Source organism: Poromitra crassiceps (genome assembly GCF_964638095.1).
Source record: "Poromitra crassiceps genome assembly, chromosome: 6".
In the NCBI taxonomy this organism is placed as follows: Eukaryota; Metazoa; Chordata; class Actinopteri; order Beryciformes; family Melamphaidae; genus Poromitra; species Poromitra crassiceps.
In genome coordinates, this window is record NC_139627.1 from 1,798,726 (window position 1) to 1,816,808 (window position 18,083).

The 18,083-nt window shown below is 48.9% G+C and overlaps 1 protein-coding gene across 1 annotated transcript in view; it reads left to right on the top strand.

The window, feature by feature from the left end:
• Nucleotides 1–18,083, top strand: part of ift122 (intraflagellar transport 122 homolog (Chlamydomonas)) — a 59,174-nt gene that overhangs the window by 31,871 nt on the left and 9,220 nt on the right. Inside the window, exons 19-21 of the mRNA XM_083638550.1 lie at nt 5,655–5,826; nt 7,863–7,965; nt 16,515–16,655. Of these exons, the coding sequence (XP_083494676.1) occupies nt 5,655–5,826; nt 7,863–7,965; nt 16,515–16,655 (416 nt within the window). The remainder of the gene's footprint in view (nt 1–5,654; nt 5,827–7,862; nt 7,966–16,514; nt 16,656–18,083) is intronic.

Below are 18,083 nucleotides of genomic sequence, written 5' to 3' on the forward strand. Positions count from 1 at the left end.
TCTGTGTTAGAAGGTGTCTCTCACACAGCAGCATGCTCCTCAGTGTTAGAAGGTGTCTCTCACACAGCAGCATGCTCCTCAGTGTTAGAAGGTGTCTCTCACACAGCAGCATGCTCCTCAGTGTTAGAAGGTGTCTCTCACACAGCAGCATGCTCCTCAGTGTTAGAAGGTGTCTCTCACACAGCAGCATGCTCCTCGGTGTTAGAAGGTGTCTCTCACACAGCAGCATGCTCCTCAGTGTTAGAAGGTGTCTCTCACACAGCAGCATGCTCCTCAGTGTTAGAAGGTGTATCTCACACAGCAGCATGTTCCTCTGTGTTAGAAGGTGTCTCTCACACAGCAGCATGCTCCTCAGTGTTAGAAGGTGTCTCTCACACAGCAGCATGTTCCTCTGTGTTAGAAGGTGTCTCTCACACAGCAGCATGCTCCTCAGTGTTAGAAGGTGTCTCTCACACAGCAGCATGTTCCTCGGTGTTAGAAGGTGTCTCTCACACAGCAGCATGTTCCTCGGTGTTAGAAGGTGTCTCTCACACAGCAGCATGCTCCTCAGTGTTAGAAGGTGTCTCTCACACAGCAGCATGCTCCTCAGTGTTAGAAGGTGTCTCTCACACAGCAGCATGTTCCTCGGTGTTAGAAGGTGTCTCTCACACAGCAGCATGCTCCTCAGTGTTAGAAGGTGTCTCTCACACAGCAGCATGCTCCTCAGTGTTAGAAGGTGTCTCTCACACAGCAGCATGCTCCTCTGTGTTAGAAGGTGTCTCTCACACAGCAGCATGCTCCTCAGTGTTAGAAGGTGTCTCTCACACAGCAGCATGCTCCTCAGTGTTAGAAGGTGTCTCTCACACAGCAGCATGCTCCTCTGTGTTAGAAGGTGTCTCTCACACAGCAGCATGCTCCTCTGTGTTAGAAGGTGTCTCTCACACAGCAGCATGCTCCTCAGTGTTAGAAGGTGTCTCTCACACAGCAGCATGCTCCTCTGTGTTAGAAGGTGTCTCTCACACAGCAGCATGCTCCTCAGTGTTAGAAGGTGTCTATCAGTGAGATGTCCTGGGAAGGTGCGGTGTGAGTGTGTTGTTGTTGGAAAGCAGGCATATCATCATATCAGAACTCCCCCGCAAACTCCCATCTGACCCGGTGTCTGACAGCAAAACTGTCAATCACAAGCTGGTGAGGCCTGCTGGGACACCAGGGTCCGACAGTTGGGCCAGCGCAACAAACACCGGGACTAGACTCAGCCAGCCGGGCCTGTTGGGCTTCGTCTAGTCTCGACAATTGACGCCCCTTTGTCAAGTTACCGGAAATGACGCTCTCTGCACATTATCCTCTGTAACAAAACAAACTGGATATACGGCGAACACAGAAGTCACTTTTTAAAACATTGAAAATGGACGTCCCAAAGCAACGTTACATTATTTGATTCAGTTTGATCTGTTTACAAGCACACAACTTCTGCATGAAGGGCCGCCCTAAAGACTCTGGATTGGTTCTGTGATGCAGTTTCTTTTAACTCTATTTGTTTCCACCCAGTTTTAACAACGAAAGCTGGGAGAAGGTTCTAGTTCTAGTTCTAGTTCTAGTTGTAGAGAACTGAATCTAGGCTTCATCAGACTCCGCTCCTAGCAGTGACCGGATGGGAGCGATGCCTTATTCTCTGTGGTGGTTGTGAGCACGATGGAGCTCACCTCTCTCTCCTCTCTGTGGTTGTTTTGAGCACGATGGAGCTCACCTCTCTCCTCTCTGTGGTTGTTGTGAGCACGATGGAGCTCACCTCTACTCTCCTCTCTGTGGTGGTTGTGAGCACGATGGAGCTCACCTCTCTCTCCTCTCTGTGGTGGTTGTGAGCACGATGGAGCTCACCTCTCTCCTCTCTGTGGTGGTTGTGAGCACGATGGAGCTCACCTCTCTCTCCTCTCTGTGGTTGTTGTGAGCACGATGGAGCTCACCTCTCTCTCCTCTCTGTGGTTGTTGTGAGCACGATGGAGCTCACCTCTCTCCTCTCTGTGGTTGTTGTGAGCACGATGGAGCTCACCTCTCTCCTCTCTGTGGTTGTTGTGAGCACGATGAAGCTCACCTCTCTCTCCTCTCTGTGGTTGTTGTGAGCACGATGGAGCTCACCTCTCTCCTCTCTGTGGTTGTTGTGAGCACGATGAAGCTCACCTCTCTCTCCTCTCTGTGGTTGTTGTGAGCACGATGGAGCTCACCTCTCTCCTCTCTGTGGTTGTTGTGAGCACGATGGAGCTCACCTCTCTCTCCTCTCTGTGGTTGTTGTGAGCACGATGGAGCTCACCTCTCCTCTCTGTGGTTGTTGTGAGCACGATGGAGCTCACCTCTCTCCACTCTGTGGTTGTTTTGAGCACGATGGAGCTCACCTCTCTCCTCTCTGTGGTTGTTTTGAGCACGATGGAGCTCACCTCTCTCTCCTCTCTGTGGTTGTTGTGAGCACGATGGAGCTCACCTCTCTCCACTCTGTGGTTGTTTTGAGCACGATGGAGCTCACCTCTCTCCTCTCTGTGGTTGTTTTGAGCACGATGGAGCTCACCTCTCTCTCCTCTCTGTGGTTGTTTTGAGCACGATGGAGCTCACCTCTCTCTCCTCTCTGTGGTTGTTGTGAGCACGATGGAGCTCACCTCTCTCCTCTCTGTGGTGGTTGTGAGCACGATGGAGCTCACCTCTCCTCTCTGTGGTTGTTGTGAGCACGATGGAGCTCACCTCTCTCTCCTCTCTGTGGTTGTTGTGAGCACGATGGAGCTCACCTCTCTCCTCTCTGTGGTTGTTTTGAGCACGATGGAGCTCACCTCTCTCTCCTCTCTGTGGTTGTTTTGAGCACGATGGAGCTCACCTCTCTCTCCTCTCTGTGGTTGTTTTGAGCACGATGGAGCTCACCTCTCTCTCCTCTCTGTGGTTGTTTTGAGCACGATGGAGCTCACCTCTCTCCTCTCTGTGGTTGTTGTGAGCACGATGGAGCTCACCTCTCTCTCCTCTCTGTGGTTGTTGTGAGCACGATGGAGCTCACCTCTACTCTCCTCTCTGTGGTTGTTGTGAGCACGATGGAGCTCACCTCTCTCCTCTCTGTGGTTGTTTTGAGCACGATGGAGCTCACCTCTCTCTCCTCTCTGTGGTGGTTGTGAGCACGATGGAGCTCACCTCTCTCCTCTCTGTGGTTGTTTTGAGCACGATGGAGCTCACCTCTCTCTCCTCTCTGTGGTTGTTGTGAGCACGATGGAGCTCACCTCTCTCCTCTCTGTGGTTGTTGTGAGCACGATGGAGCTCACCTCTCTCTCCTCTCTGTGGTTGTTGTGAGCACGATGGAGCTCACCTCTCTCTCCTCTCTGTGGTTGTTGTGAGCACGATGGAGCTCACCTCTCTCCTCTCTGTGGTTGTTTTGAGCACGATGGAGCTCACCTCTCTCTCCTCTCTGTGGTTGTTGTGAGCACGATGGAGCTCACCTCTCTCTCCTCTCTGTGGTTGTTGTGAGCACGATGAAGCTCACCTCTCTCTCCTCTCTGTGGTTGTTGTGAGCACGATGAAGCTCACCTCTCTCTCCTCTCTGTGGTTGTTGTGAGCACGATGAAGCTCACCTCTCTCTCCTCTCTGTGGTTGTTGTGAGCACGATGGAGCTCACCTCTCTCTCCTCTCTGTGGTTGTTGTGAGCACGATGGAGCTCACCTCTCTCTCCTCTCTGTGGTTGTTGTGAGCACGATGGAGCTCACCTCTCTCTCCTCTCTGTGGTTGTTGTGAGCACGATGGAGCTCACCTCTCTCTCCTCTCTGTGGTTGTTGTGAGCACGATGGAGCTCACCTCTCTCCTCTCTGTGGTTGTTTTGAGCACGATGGAGCTCACCTCTCTCTCCTCTCTGTGGTTGTTGTGAGCACGATGGAGCTCACCTCTCTCTCCTCTCTGTGGTTGTTGTGAGCACGATGGAGCTCACCTCTCTCTCCTCTCTGTGGTTGTTGTGAGCACGATGGAGCTCACCTCTCTCCTCTCTGTGGTTGTTGTGAGCACGATGGAGCTCACCTCTCTCCTCTCTGTGGTTGTTGTGAGCACGATGGAGCTCACCTCTCTCTCCTCTCTGTGGTGGTTGTGAGCACGATGAAGCTCACCTCTCTCTCCTCTCTGTGGTTGTTGTGAGCACGATGAAGCTCACCTCTCTCTCCTCTCTGTGGTTGTTGTGAGCACGATGAAGCTCACCTCTCTCTCCTCTCTGTGGTTGTTGTGAGCACGATGAAGCTCACCTCTCTCTCCTCTCTGTGGTTGTTGTGAGCACGATGGAGCTCACCTCTCTCTCCTCTCTGTGGTTGTTGTGAGCACGATGGAGCTCACCTCTCTCTCCTCTCTGTGGTTGTTGTGAGCACGATGGAGCTCACCTCTCTCTCCTCTCTGTGGTTGTTGTGAGCACGATGGAGCTCACCTCTCTCTCCTCTCGGTGGTTGTTGTGAGCACGATGAAGCTCACCTCTCTCTCCTCTCTGTGGTGGTTGTGAGCACGATGGAGCTCACCTCTCTCCTCTCTGTGGTTGTTTTGAGCACGATGGAGCTCACCTCTCTCTCCTCTCTGTGGTTGTTTTGAGCACGATGGAGCTCACCTCTCTCCTCTCTGTGGTGGTTGTGAGCACGATGGAGCTCACCTCTCTCCTCTCTGTGGTTGTTGTGAGCACGATGGAGCTCACCTCTCTCCTCTCTGTGGTGGTTGTGAGCACGATGGAGCTCACCTCTCTCCTCTCTGTGGTTGTTGTGAGCACGATGGAGCTCACCTCTCTCCTCTCTGTGGTGGTTGTGAGCACGATGGAGCTCACCTCTCTCTCCTCTCTGTGGTGGTTGTGAGCACGATGGAGCTCACCTCTCTCTCCTCTCTGTGGTTGTTGTGAGCACGGTGGAGCTCACCTCTCTCTCCTCTCTGTGGTTGTTGTGAGCACGATGGAGCTCACCTCTCTCTCCTCTCTGTGGTTGTTGTGAGCACGGTGGAGCTCACCTCTCTCCTCTCTGTGGTTGTTGTGAGCACGATGGAGCTCACCTCTCTCCTCTCTGTGGTTGTTTTGAGCACGATGGAGCTCACCTCTCTCCTCTCTGTGGTTGTTTTGAGCACGATGGAGCTCACCTCTCTCTCCTCTCTGTGGTGGTTGTGAGCACGATGGAGCTCACCTCTCTCCTCTCTGTGGTTGTTGTGAGCACGATGGAGCTCACCTCTCTCCTCTCTGTGGTTGTTGTGAGCACGATGGAGCTCACCTCTCTCCTCTCTGTGGTTGTTGTGAGCACGATGGAGCTCACCTCTCTCTCCTCTCTGTGGTTGTTTTGAGCACGATGGAGCTCACCTCTCTCCTCTCTGTGGTTGTTTTGAGCACGATGGAGCTCACCTCTCCTCTCTGTGGTTGTTGTGAGCACGATGGAGCTCACCTCTCCTCTCTGTGGTTGTTGTGAGCACGATGGAGCTCACCTCTCTCTCCTCTCTGTGGTTGTTTTGAGCACGATGGAGCTCACCTCTCTCTCCTCTCTGTGGTTGTTGTGAGCACGATGGAGCTCACCTCTCTCTCCTCTCTGTGGTTGTTGTGAGCACGATGGAGCTCACCTCTCTCCTCTCTGTGGTTGTTGTGAGCACGATGGAGCTCACCTCTCTCCTCTCTGTGGTTGTTGTGAGCACCTCTCTCTCCTCTCGTCCAGGCTGATCGACATCGCTCGTAAGCTGGACAAGGCGGAGCGCGAGCCGCTGGCGAAGTGCGCGCTCCACTTCAAGAGGCTGAAGCACCACGGCTATGCCTCAGAGACCTACTCCAAGATGGGAGACCTGCAGGCGCTGGTGCAGCTGCACGTGGAGACCCGCCACTGGGACGAGGTGTGACACACTTAACGCCCCAGGGCACACCTGCTCAGCTCATCATGACATATATAGAGTGCCTTTATGAAAATCACATCAATATAACGTGCGCTGCATAGCACTGTGCCACATAAACCCCTGTACTGCTCCCTATCATAAAACCACATCAGAGAAACCGCAGAATGTTCATGGCTGTTATTCTAGCAGGGACCTTTAGAAAAGTATATTGTCTCGGTTAAAGTAGCCACAGCTGAACGCAAACAATAAGACAATAGATCGGCTTAATCTGGTTATACACTGACAAACTGAAACCCTGGTTATACACTGACAAACTGAAACCATGAGCAGGAGACCAGAGATAATCGTCCCCATGCCCACATGATGATTAGAGAATGAGAAGAACAAGAGGCTCTAAAGAGCATCCGCTTAAAGCTCTATTCTGTTTCCAGACAAACTCCTCCATCCAGGTGGCTCACAGACCAGTTACAATGAGATGTACATTTTATTTATTTTTATTGAACCTTTATTTAACCAGGCAAGTCATTAAGAACACATTCTTATTTGATGTACATTGAACAGACCAGTTACAAATATAGTTACAGGCCTCACTGAGAGATGTACACTGGCTCAAACGGCAGAGAAAGCCTAAGAACAGAACATCAAATCACCATCAAATGTTTCTGCCGTGATGTCTGAGGAAGGAAGAAGTCCTCCTGGATATTTATTTGATCAGTAGAGAGAAAAGAAGAAGGGAGGGAGGCGGAGCTTGGGGGGAGGGAGGCGGGGCTTGGGCGGAGGTCGACACCCAGAGAGGACAGAGCACAGAGTGAGTTACAGCACGCTCGGACCATATGGATGCTGTTCACTGCACCTATTCACTCTTTCTCAAACCCAAGTAGCCCTTCCACTGGGTTTGGCCTGGCTTGACTCAGAGGCTTGGGAGAGGGGACACACACACACACACACACACTCTTACACACACACACACACACACACACACACACACTCTTACACACACACACACACACACACACACACACACATACACACACACACACACACACACACACACACACACACACACACACTCTTACAGTATGGTATGACTGGTGTGTGTTTCTTGGCTGAAGTTTTGCCAGAGGACATTGAGGTTAATCAATCAGAGTGACAGGCAGATATGTATCCATAAGGCACTGTAACAGCTCTCTACGCCCTGACATCCAAACGGCTCCAGCACTGTAACAGCTCTCTACGCCCTGACATCCAAACGGCTCCAGGTTTAGGTCTAATTGAGTGTGAAATCAAGTTCGCTCATATACTTTTCTCCCCTCCCCCCCCACTCATTAATAACACTGTAGTGATGTTTTGACTAGAAATAATGTGTGTCTCACTCAATAACGTGTGGCAAAACCTGAGTTCCTAATCAACTGCAGTTCAGCGTTAATTATGCAGGGCAGGCCACAGGATTCAAGCTGGATTCTCTCGTGAGATCTCAAATCATTACCGCCCCCATCTGGCGATGTCAGGTTATCCTTAGGGTGCGTTCACACTGGTGCCCGGGTACCGTTTCCGCGCACACTTGACCCCAAATTGACCCCAGTTTCAGGAACATTTGACGAGTGTGAACGTTGCGTTCCGTTCTGTTCTGCGCCCGGGCGAGCAACAGGGAACCGTGTCCAGGATCCACTTGAAAAGGTGGTCTGAGGAGAGTGTGAAAGCCAACCGTTCCAAACCTCATAGACAACACATGGGTGAGGATAAACTCCAGGCATAGTTGATGACGCAAGTGCACTCTGTTCCGTTTCTGAGCGCGCAATAAATGTTGTAATGTGAAAGCTGACCAGCGGGGGAGAGGGGAGGGGGGCAATCGTTCCCAATGAGAAAGCAGCCTTAATCTCTCCCTCCCTCCCTGTCTCCCTCCCTCCCTCCCTGTCTCCCTCCCTCCCTCCCTGTCTCCCTCCCTCCCTGTCTCCCTCCCTCCCTGTCTCCCTCCCTCCCTCCCTGTCTCCCTCCCTCCCTGTCTCCCTCCCTCTCTGTCTATTTATATTTCTCAGGCCTTCTCACTGGTGGAGAAGCATACCCAGTTCAAAAATGACGTCTATGTGCCCTATGCCCAATGGTTGGCTGAGAACGACCGTTTCGAGGAGGCACAAAAAGGTGAGTTTGCGGGTGTAACCTGTGCTGGTGTTGACAGCACTGGCAGCAACCCATGTTAAGGGCTTGCCCAGGGGTGGAGCGGGATTCGATCCGCCGACCTCCCGCTTTCCAAAGCGCACCCGCTAACCACTATGCCAAGAGAGCGGAGCTGATGAGCAGGCCTTTCTACAGCACGGGAGTGAGTTAAACCCACACACTTGCTACCACTCGGGACTCTCGAGGACTCGCAGTCATTCGGTTATGCAAACTAGTCACCTTTTGGTGACAGGTCACCTTTTCTGATCTGAAAATAGGCCACTTGTGTTTTGAGTGCTTTTGTGTCTGCCGTAGTTTGTGTGTGTGTTTATCTATCACCTTTTTCTCTCTCCACGACTCTCCCTGTCTCTCCCTGGTTTGCCGCACCAATACAACTGTGCTTTGGTCACTTTTGGCCTGGGTGTATGGGATGCTCTGACACATGCATGGATAACATTCTTTTTTCAAATGTACGTTTTGAGGACAATTTCAGGCCAAAGTCTTAGATGGACAGGAAGGACGTTGTGTGTACATGTGACAGGAAGGACGTTGTGTGTACATGTGGGAACGTTGTGTGTACATGTGGGAACGTCGTGTGTACATGTGGGAACGTCGTGTGTACATGTGGGAACGTCGTGTGTACATGTGGGAACGTCGTGTGTACATGTGGGAACGTCGTGTGTACATGTGGGAACGATCAAGTGTGGAGCAGCTCTGGACCCAGACACTTTTCACGACTTCCTCTTGATTCTCTGTATCCACTGTAAAACATGATCCTCTTTGCTGGAGCCGAGCAGCCCGTAAACTGAATGACATGCATGCATGCCTCTAATCACCACGACTACAAGCGGCTCTGATGATGATTACCAACTGTAACCATAGTTATAATCAGCTCATAGATTTATAATTATGATCTCAGCGGGCATATTTCCTCCTCTGCATAATCTCCCTCTGCCTGTCTGGGCCTAGAATACAGAATACGGGCCTGATTCTACTGGAGCTCGCCTGCGGTCATGCATTGTGCTGATTGTGTGTGTTTTAGTCCAGCGGGTCACTCAGTGTTCTGTTACTAGTGATTGTAATTGAGTCTAGGCTTCCTGGCTTGTCTCCAGTAACGCAATACATTTTTAGAAATGGTTACCTCGATGCTAGGCTAATTTGCTAAATACCATACAGTAGTCACTGGGGGTCCAAACTGTAGCTCGGTAGTTCTAAAAGATGTGGTCCGGGGACCTCCACGCGCTCTTCTTCAAAGGTTTTCCAGCGGGTCCTGCTGCAAAATGAGGAATAGCTGATTTTCACTATTATCTCACTCATCTTAAGTTAGGAACAGTCAGATTAGGATATAGGAGTTGCTCTTTTGAATGTTGTTTCATGCTCCCTACCTACAGTGTAAACCAGGGATACTCAACTTGCTTTGCCCGGGGGCCACTTTTGTGAAATGATAGAAGGCCAGGGGCCAGTTAATAAACAAACAATATACATTTTTCTGTGGCGGATTGTAGGTTTTTGGGGTGTCAGCCGGAGTTTAGTCTGACAATGTTGTGCACACCGGATAGTTAGTTAGTTTAAGTTAGTTAGGTTAAGTAGGTTAAGGTATTTGACAATTTAGCAGCTAAATCATAGATTATTGAAAGATATTCCATATTCCAGACTGAAATGCTATAACAGAAGTGGAGTATTGGCCAGAATGACATGAACATTTGGACACTTATTCAGCGGGTATCTTGCATGTTGCGTTCAGGTGCACTGTAAAAAAAAAAAAAAAAAAAATGCAATTCTATCGCGGGCCACAAGTTGAGTATCACTGGTGTAAACGGATATCACTTCTTGTGCTACATTGTATCCAGCCACAAACATGTGCTAGGTGGTGATCCCTCCCTCACACTACATCTGATCAAACATGTGCTAGGTGGTGATCCCTCCCTCACACTAAATCTGATCAAATGAGGGTTTGTGGCCCAACGACCAACGTGCAACTATTTTAGGGGCTTTGACATAAGAAAACATTTGGGAGCCCCTGGTATAGCCTATAGGCCTTATATTCATCATCGTTAGCTTGTGTATGTGGGAGCCCCTGGTATAGCCTATAGGCCTTATATTCATCATAGTTAGCTTGTGTATGTGGGAGCCCCTGGTGTAGCCTATAGGCCTTATATTCATCATCGTTAGCTTGTGTATGTGGGAGCCCCTGGTATAGCCTATAGGCCTTATATTCATCATCGTTAGCTTGTGTATGTGGGAGCCCCTGGTATAGCCTATAGGCCTTATATTCATCATCGTTAGCTTGTGTATGTGGGAGCCCCTGGTATAGCCTATAGGCCTTATATTCATCATCGTTAGCTTGTGTATGTGGGAGCCCCTGGTATAGCCTATAGGCCTTATATTCATCATAGTTAGCTTGTGTATGTGGGAGCCCCTGGTATAGCCTATAGGCCTTATATTCATCATCGTTAGCTTGTGTATGTGGGAGCCCCTGGTATAGCCTATAGGCCTTATATTCATCATCGTTAGCTTGTGTATGTGGGAGCCCCTGGTATAGCCTATAGGCCTTATATTCATCATAGTTAGCTTGTGTATGTGGGAGCCCCTGGTATAGCCTATAGGCCTTATATTCATCATAGTTAGCTTGTGTATGTGGGAGCCCCTGGTATAGCCTATAGGCCTTATATTCATCATCGTTAGCTTGTGTATGTGGGAGCCCCTGGTATAGCCTATAGGCCTTATATTCATCATCGTTAGCTTGTGTATGTGGGAGCCCCTGGTATAGCCTATAGGCCTTATATTCATCATCGTTAGCTTGTGTATGTGGGAGCCCCTGGTATAGCCTATAGGCCTTATATTCATCATAGTTAGCTTGTGTATGTGGGAGCCCCTGGTATAGCCTATAGGCCTTATATTCATCATAGTTAGCTTGTGTATGTGGGAGCCCCTGGTATAGCCTATAGGCCTTATATTCATCATAGTTAGCTTGTGTATGTGGGAGCCCCTGGTATAGCCTATAGGCCTTATATTCATCATCGTTAGCTTGTGTATGTGGGAGCCCCTGGTATAGCCTATAGGCCTTATATTCATCATCGTTAGCTTGTGTATGTGGGAGCCCCTGGTATAGCCTATAGGCCTTATATTCATCATAGTTAGCTTGTGTATGTGGGAGCCCCTGGTATAGCCTATAGGCCTTATATTCATCATCGTTAGCTTGTGTATGTGGGAGCCCCTGGTATAGCCTATAGGCCCTATATTCATCATCGTTAGCTTGTGTATGTGGGAGCCCCTGGTATAGCCTATAGGCCTTATATTCATCATCGTTAGCTTGTGTATGTGGGAGCCCCTGGTATAGCCTATAGGCCTTATATTCATCATAGTTAGCTTGTGTATGTGGGAGCCCCTGGTGTAGCCTATAGGCCTTATATTCATCATAGTTAGCTTGTGTATGTGGGAGCCCCTGGTGTAGCCTATAGGCCTTATATTCATCATAGTTAGCTTGTGTATGTGGGAGCCCCTGGTGTAGCCTATAGGCCTTATATTCATCATAGTTAGCTTGTGTATGTGGGAGCCCCTGGTATAGCCTATAGGCCTTATATTCATCATAGTTAGCTTGTGTATGTGGGAGCCCCTGGTGTAGCCTATAGGCCTTATATTCATCATAGTTAGCTTGTGTATGTGGGAGCCCCTGGTGTAGCCTATAGGCCTTATATTCATCATAGTTAGCTTGTGTATGTGGGAGCCCCTGGTATAGCCTATAGGCCTTATATTCATCATCGTTAGCTTGTGTATGTGGGAGCCCCTGGTATAGCCTATAGGCCTTATATTCATCATAGTTAGCTTGTGTATGTGGGAGCCCCTGGTATAGCCTATAGGCCCTATATTCATCATAGTTAGCTTGTGTATGTGGGAGCCCCTGGTATAGCCTATAGGCCTTATATTCATCATAGTTAGCTTGTGTATGTGGGAGCCCCTGGTATAGCCTATAGGCCTTATATTCATCATAGTTAGCTTGTGTATGTGGGAGCCCCTGGTATAGCCTATAGGCCTTATATTCATCATAGTTAGCTTGTGTATGTGGGAGCCCCTGGTATAGCCTATAGGCCTTATATTCATCATCGTTAGCTTGTGTATGTGGGAGCCCCTGGTATAGCCTATAGGCCTTATATTCATCATAGTTAGCTTGTGTATGTGGGAGCCCCTGGTATAGCCTATAGGCCCTATATTCATCATCGTTAGCTTGTGTATGTGGGAGCCCCTGGTATAGCCTATAGGCCTTATATTCATCATAGTTAGCTTGTGTATGTGGGAGCCCCTGGTATAGCCTATAGGCCTTATATTCATCATAGTTAGCTTGTGTATGTGGGAGCCCCTGGTATAGCCTATAGGCCTTATATTCATCATCGTTAGCTTGTGTATGTGGGAGCCCCTGGTGTAGCCTATAGGCCCTATATTCATCATCGTTAGCTTGTGTATGTGGGAGCCCCTGGTATAGCCTATAGGCCTTATATTCATCATCGTTAGCTTGTGTATGTGGGAGCCCCTGGTATAGCCTATAGGCCCTATATTCATCATCGTTAGCTTGTGTATGTGGGAGCCCCTGGTGTAGCCTATAGGCCTTATATTCATCATCGTTAGCTTGTGTATGTGGGAGCCCCTGGTATAGCCTATAGGCCTTATATTCATCATAGTTAGCTTGTGTATGTGGGAGCCCCTGGTATAGCCTATAGGCCTTATATTCATCATCGTTAGCTTGTGTATGTGGGAGCCCCTGGTATAGCCTATAGGCCTTATATTCATCATAGTTAGCTTGTGTATGTGGGAGCCCCTGGTGTAGCCTATAGGCCTTATATTCATCATAGTTAGCTTGTGTATGTGGGAGCCCCTGGTATAGCCTATAGGCCCTATATTCATCATCGTTAGCTTGTGTATGTGGGAGCCCCTGGTGTAGCCTATAGGCCTTATATTCATCATAGTTAGCTTGTGTATGTGGGAGCCCCTGGTATAGCCTATAGGCCTTATATTCATCATCGTTAGCTTGTGTATGTGGGAGCCCCTGGTGTAGCCTATAGGCCTTATATTCATCATAGTTAGCTTGTGTATGTGGGAGCCCCTGGTGTAGCCTATAGGCCTTATATTCATCATAGTTAGCTTGTGTATGTGGGAGCCCCTGGTGTAGCCTATAGGCCTTATATTCATCATAGTTAGCTTGTGTATGTGGGAGCCCCTGGTATAGCCTATAGGCCTTATATTCATCATAGTTAGCTTGTGTATGTGGGAGCCCCTGGTATAGCCTATAGGCCTTATATTCATCATAGTTAGCTTGTGTATGTGGGAGCCCCTGGTATAGCCTATAGGCCTTATATTCATCATAGTTAGCTTGTGTATGTGGGAGCCCCTGGTATAGCCTATAGGCCCTATATTCATCATAGTTAGCTTGTGTATGTGGGAGCCCCTGGTATAGCCTATAGGCCTTATATTCATCATCGTTAGCTTGTGTATGTGGGAGCCCCTGGTATAGCCTATAGGCCTTATATTCATCATAGTTAGCTTGTGTATGTGGGAGCCCCTGGTGTAGCCTATAGGCCCTATATTCATCATCGTTAGCTTGTGTATGTGGGAGCCCCTGGTATAGCCTATAGGCCTTATATTCATCATAGTTAGCTTGTGTATGTGGGAGCCCCTGGTGTAGCCTATAGGCCTTATATTCATCATCGTTAGCTTGTGTATGTGGGAGCCCCTGGTATAGCCTATAGGCCTTATATTCATCATAGTTAGCTTGTGTATGTGGGAGCCCCTGGTATAGCCTATAGGCCTTATATTCATCATCGTTAGCTTGTGTATGTGGGAGCCCCTGGTATAGCCTATAGGCCTTATATTCATCATAGTTAGCTTGTGTATGTGGGAGCCCCTGGTGTAGCCTATAGGCCTTATATTCATCATAGTTAGCTTGTGTATGTGGGAGCCCCTGGTATAGCCTATAGGCCCTATATTCATCATCGTTAGCTTGTGTATGTGGGAGCCCCTGGTGTAGCCTATAGGCCTTATATTCATCATAGTTAGCTTGTGTATGTGGGAGCCCCTGGTATAGCCTATAGGCCTTATATTCATCATAGTTAGCTTGTGTATGTGGGAGCCCCTGGTGTAGCCTATAGGCCTTATATTCATCATAGTTAGCTTGTGTATGTGGGAGCCCCTGGTATAGCCTATAGGCCTTATATTCATCATAGTTAGCTTGTGTATGTGGGAGCCCCTGGTATAGCCTATAGGCCTTATATTCATCATAGTTAGCTTGTGTATGTGGGAGCCCCTGGTATAGCCTATAGGCCTTATATTCATCATAGTTAGCTTGTGTATGTGGGAGCCCCTGGTATAGCCTATAGGCCCTATATTCATCATAGTTAGCTTGTGTATGTGGGAGCCCCTGGTATAGCCTATAGGCCTTATATTCATCATCGTTAGCTTGTGTATGTGGGAGCCCCTGGTATAGCCTATAGGCCTTATATTCATCATAGTTAGCTTGTGTATGTGGGAGCCCCTGGTGTAGCCTATAGGCCCTATATTCATCATCGTTAGCTTGTGTATGTGGGAGCCCCTGGTATAGCCTATAGGCCTTATATTCATCATAGTTAGCTTGTGTATGTGGGAGCCCCTGGTGTAGCCTATAGGCCTTATATTCATCATCGTTAGCTTGTGTATGTGGGAGCCCCTGGTATAGCCTATAGGCCCTATATTCATCATCGTTAGCTTGTGTATGTGGGAGCCCCTGGTATAGCCTATAGGCCTTATATTCATCATAGTTAGCTTGTGTATGTGGGAGCCCCTGGTATAGCCTATAGGCCTTATATTCATCATAGTTAGCTTGTGTATGTGGGAGCCCCTGGTATAGCCTATAGGCCTTATATTCATCATCGTTAGCTTGTGTATGTGGGAGCCCCTGGTATAGCCTATAGGCCTTATATTCATCATAGTTAGCTTGTGTATGTGGGAGCCCCTGGTGTAGCCTATAGGCCCTATATTCATCATCGTTAGCTTGTGTATGTGGGAGCCCCTGGTATAGCCTATAGGCCTTATATTCATCATAGTTAGCTTGTGTATGTGGGAGCCCCTGGTGTAGCCTATAGGCCTTATATTCATCATAGTTAGCTTGTGTATGTGGGAGCCCCTGGTATAGCCTATAGGCCTTATATTCATCATCGTTAGCTTGTGTATGTGGGAGCCCCTGGTATAGCCTATAGGCCTTATATTCATCATAGTTAGCTTGTGTATGTGGGAGCCCCTGGTGTAGCCTATAGGCCCTATATTCATCATCGTTAGCTTGTGTATGTGGGAGCCCCTGGTATAGCCTATAGGCCTTATATTCATCATAGTTAGCTTGTGTATGTGGGAGCCCCTGGTGTAGCCTATAGGCCTTATATTCATCATAGTTAGCTTGTGTATGTGGGAGCCCCTGGTATAGCCTATAGGCCCTATATTCATCATCGTTAGCTTGTGTATGTGGGAGCCCCTGGTATAGCCTATAGGCCTTATATTCATCATAGTTAGCTTGTGTATGTGGGAGCCCCTGGTATAGCCTATAGGCCTTATATTCATCATCGTTAGCTTGTGTATGTGGGAGCCCCTGGTATAGCCTATAGGCCTTATATTCATCATCGTTAGCTTGTGTATGTGGGAGCCCCTGGTATAGCCTATAGGCCCTATATTCATCATCGTTAGCTTGTGTATGTGGGAGCCCCTGGTATAGCCTATAGGCCTTATATTCATCATCGTTAGCTTGTGTATGTGGGTTCTTGTAAGATTTCGGTAAGGGGGGCAGGGGGCTCCTTCCTTACACTTTAACCAGCAGCAGCTGAATGTGTTTTTTATCCGTCCAAGTGGACTAATAAATATTTGCTACTAATATGTCTTGACCCCCTGTGGCTATTTGGGGCGGGGTCACCGCTGGGGTCGCCTCACTGAAAGCTGCTTGTAATTACCCACTGATAGGAACAAGAAGAATAGCTTAGCCTAGCCTAGCCTAGCTCTCATGTTGAGTAGCACTTTGCAGTCTGAGTGGCTGTGGTGTTTGATATTCAAGAGTCTCGCCACTGGAGAATGTTTGTAGTTACGTTATGTGAAAAATGAAGAGAACGTTGTCTCATATCCTTTGAGTACAAATTGCTCTTGGCATGTGTGTGTGTGTGTATCTATGTGTGTGTGTTTGTGTGTGTGTGTGTGGGTTTTTCCATGCAATAAAATTGTGGTAGCCTGAGAATGCAGCAATACAGTATAAGCAGTTCAGTTTCAATTGGGCTCAACTTCAGTGATCCTTTTCAGATGCATGCTAAATATAGACACAATGCCAGAGCACTGTGTATGTAATGTGTAGGGATGGGATGGAGGCGAAAGATGTCTCCGTGCCGGTAAAGGATGCCAGCAAAACAAAGCAGGATCTCGTTAGCACTTCAAGTGCAGCGTTGCCACAGTATGAGCCACTTTTCCAGGGCCACGTAATAAAAATCGATTGCACGCTCTTCTCTTCCCAAACCATCTTTCTTTCTCCCTCGCAGCGTTCCACAAGGCGGGACGACAGAACGAGGCTGTGAAAGTGCTGGAGCAGCTTACCCACAATGCAGTGGTGGAGAGCAGGTTCAACGATGCAGGGTACTATTACTGGATGCTGTCGATGCAGTGTCTGGACATCGCCAGGGGTGAGGAGGCCTACTATCATCAGTGCACTGATACAATGCAAGTTCCAAGAAAATATTGTACGACCATTATGGAACTGGCAGGAGGTTGAAAAGAGAGTACGGAAAAATATTTGTGTTTCCAGACTATTGCCCCTATTCTGTTTTCTAAAATATAAAATTTGTTAGAATTTCTAAAAATAAATCATACAAGCAGTGTTTTTCATGGTGTTTAGAGCAGGCAGCCAGCACAGCCAAAATGTTCATCACTGTATGAAAGAGAGAGAGAGCGTCAAAAGCAACAGATCTGCCTGTACACCTGTCACATCCTGTACACCTGTCACAGCCTGTACACCTGTCACAGCCTGTACACCTGTCACAGCCTGTACGCCTGTACACCTGTCACAGCCTGTACGCCTGTACACCTGTCACAGCCTGTACGCCTGTACACCTGTTACAGCCTGTACGCCTGTACACCTGTCACAGCCTGTACGCCTGTACACCTGTTACAGCCTGTACGCCTGTACACCTGTCACAGCCTGTACACCTGTCACAGCCTGTACACCTGTCACAGCCTGTACACCTGTCACAGCCTGTACGCCTGTACACCTGTTACAGCCTGTACGCCTGTACACCTGTCACATCCTGTACACCTGTCACAGCCTGTACACCTGTCACAGCCTGTACACCTGTCACAGCCTGTACGCCTGTACACCTGTCACAGCCTGTACGCCTGTACACCTGTCACAGCCTGTACGCCTGTACACCTGTTACAGCCTGTACGCCTGTACACCTGTCACAGCCTGTACGCCTGTACACCTGTCACAGCCTGTACACCTGTCACAGCCTGTACACCTGTCACAGCCTGTACGCCTGTACACCTGTCACAGCCTGTACGCCTGTACACCTGTTACAGCCTGTACGCCTGTACACCTGTCACAGCCTGTACGCCTGTACACCTGTCACAGCCTGTACGCCTGTACACCTGTTACAGCCTGTACGCCTGTACACCTGTCACAGCCTGTACGCCTGTACACCTGTTACAGCCTGTACGCCTGTACACCTGTCACAGCCTGTACGCCTGTACACCTGTCACAGCCTGTACACCTGTCACAGCCTGTACGCCTGTACACCTGTCACAGCCTGTACACCTGTCACAGCCTGTACGCCTGTACGCCTGTACGCCTGTACACCTGTCACAGCCTGTACGCCTGTACACCTGTCACAGCCTGTACGCCTGTACACCTGTCACAGCCTGTACGCCTGTACACCTGTCACAGCCTGTACGCCTGTACGCCTGTCACAGCCTGTACGCCTGTACGCCTGTCACAGCCTGTACGCCTGTCACAGCCTGCAAACACCTCTGCCCCAAGTGCCTTATAACTGTACCAAATTCGGACATCCACGTCGACCAATATGCAATGGGAATTTTCTTTTTAATTCATAATTATT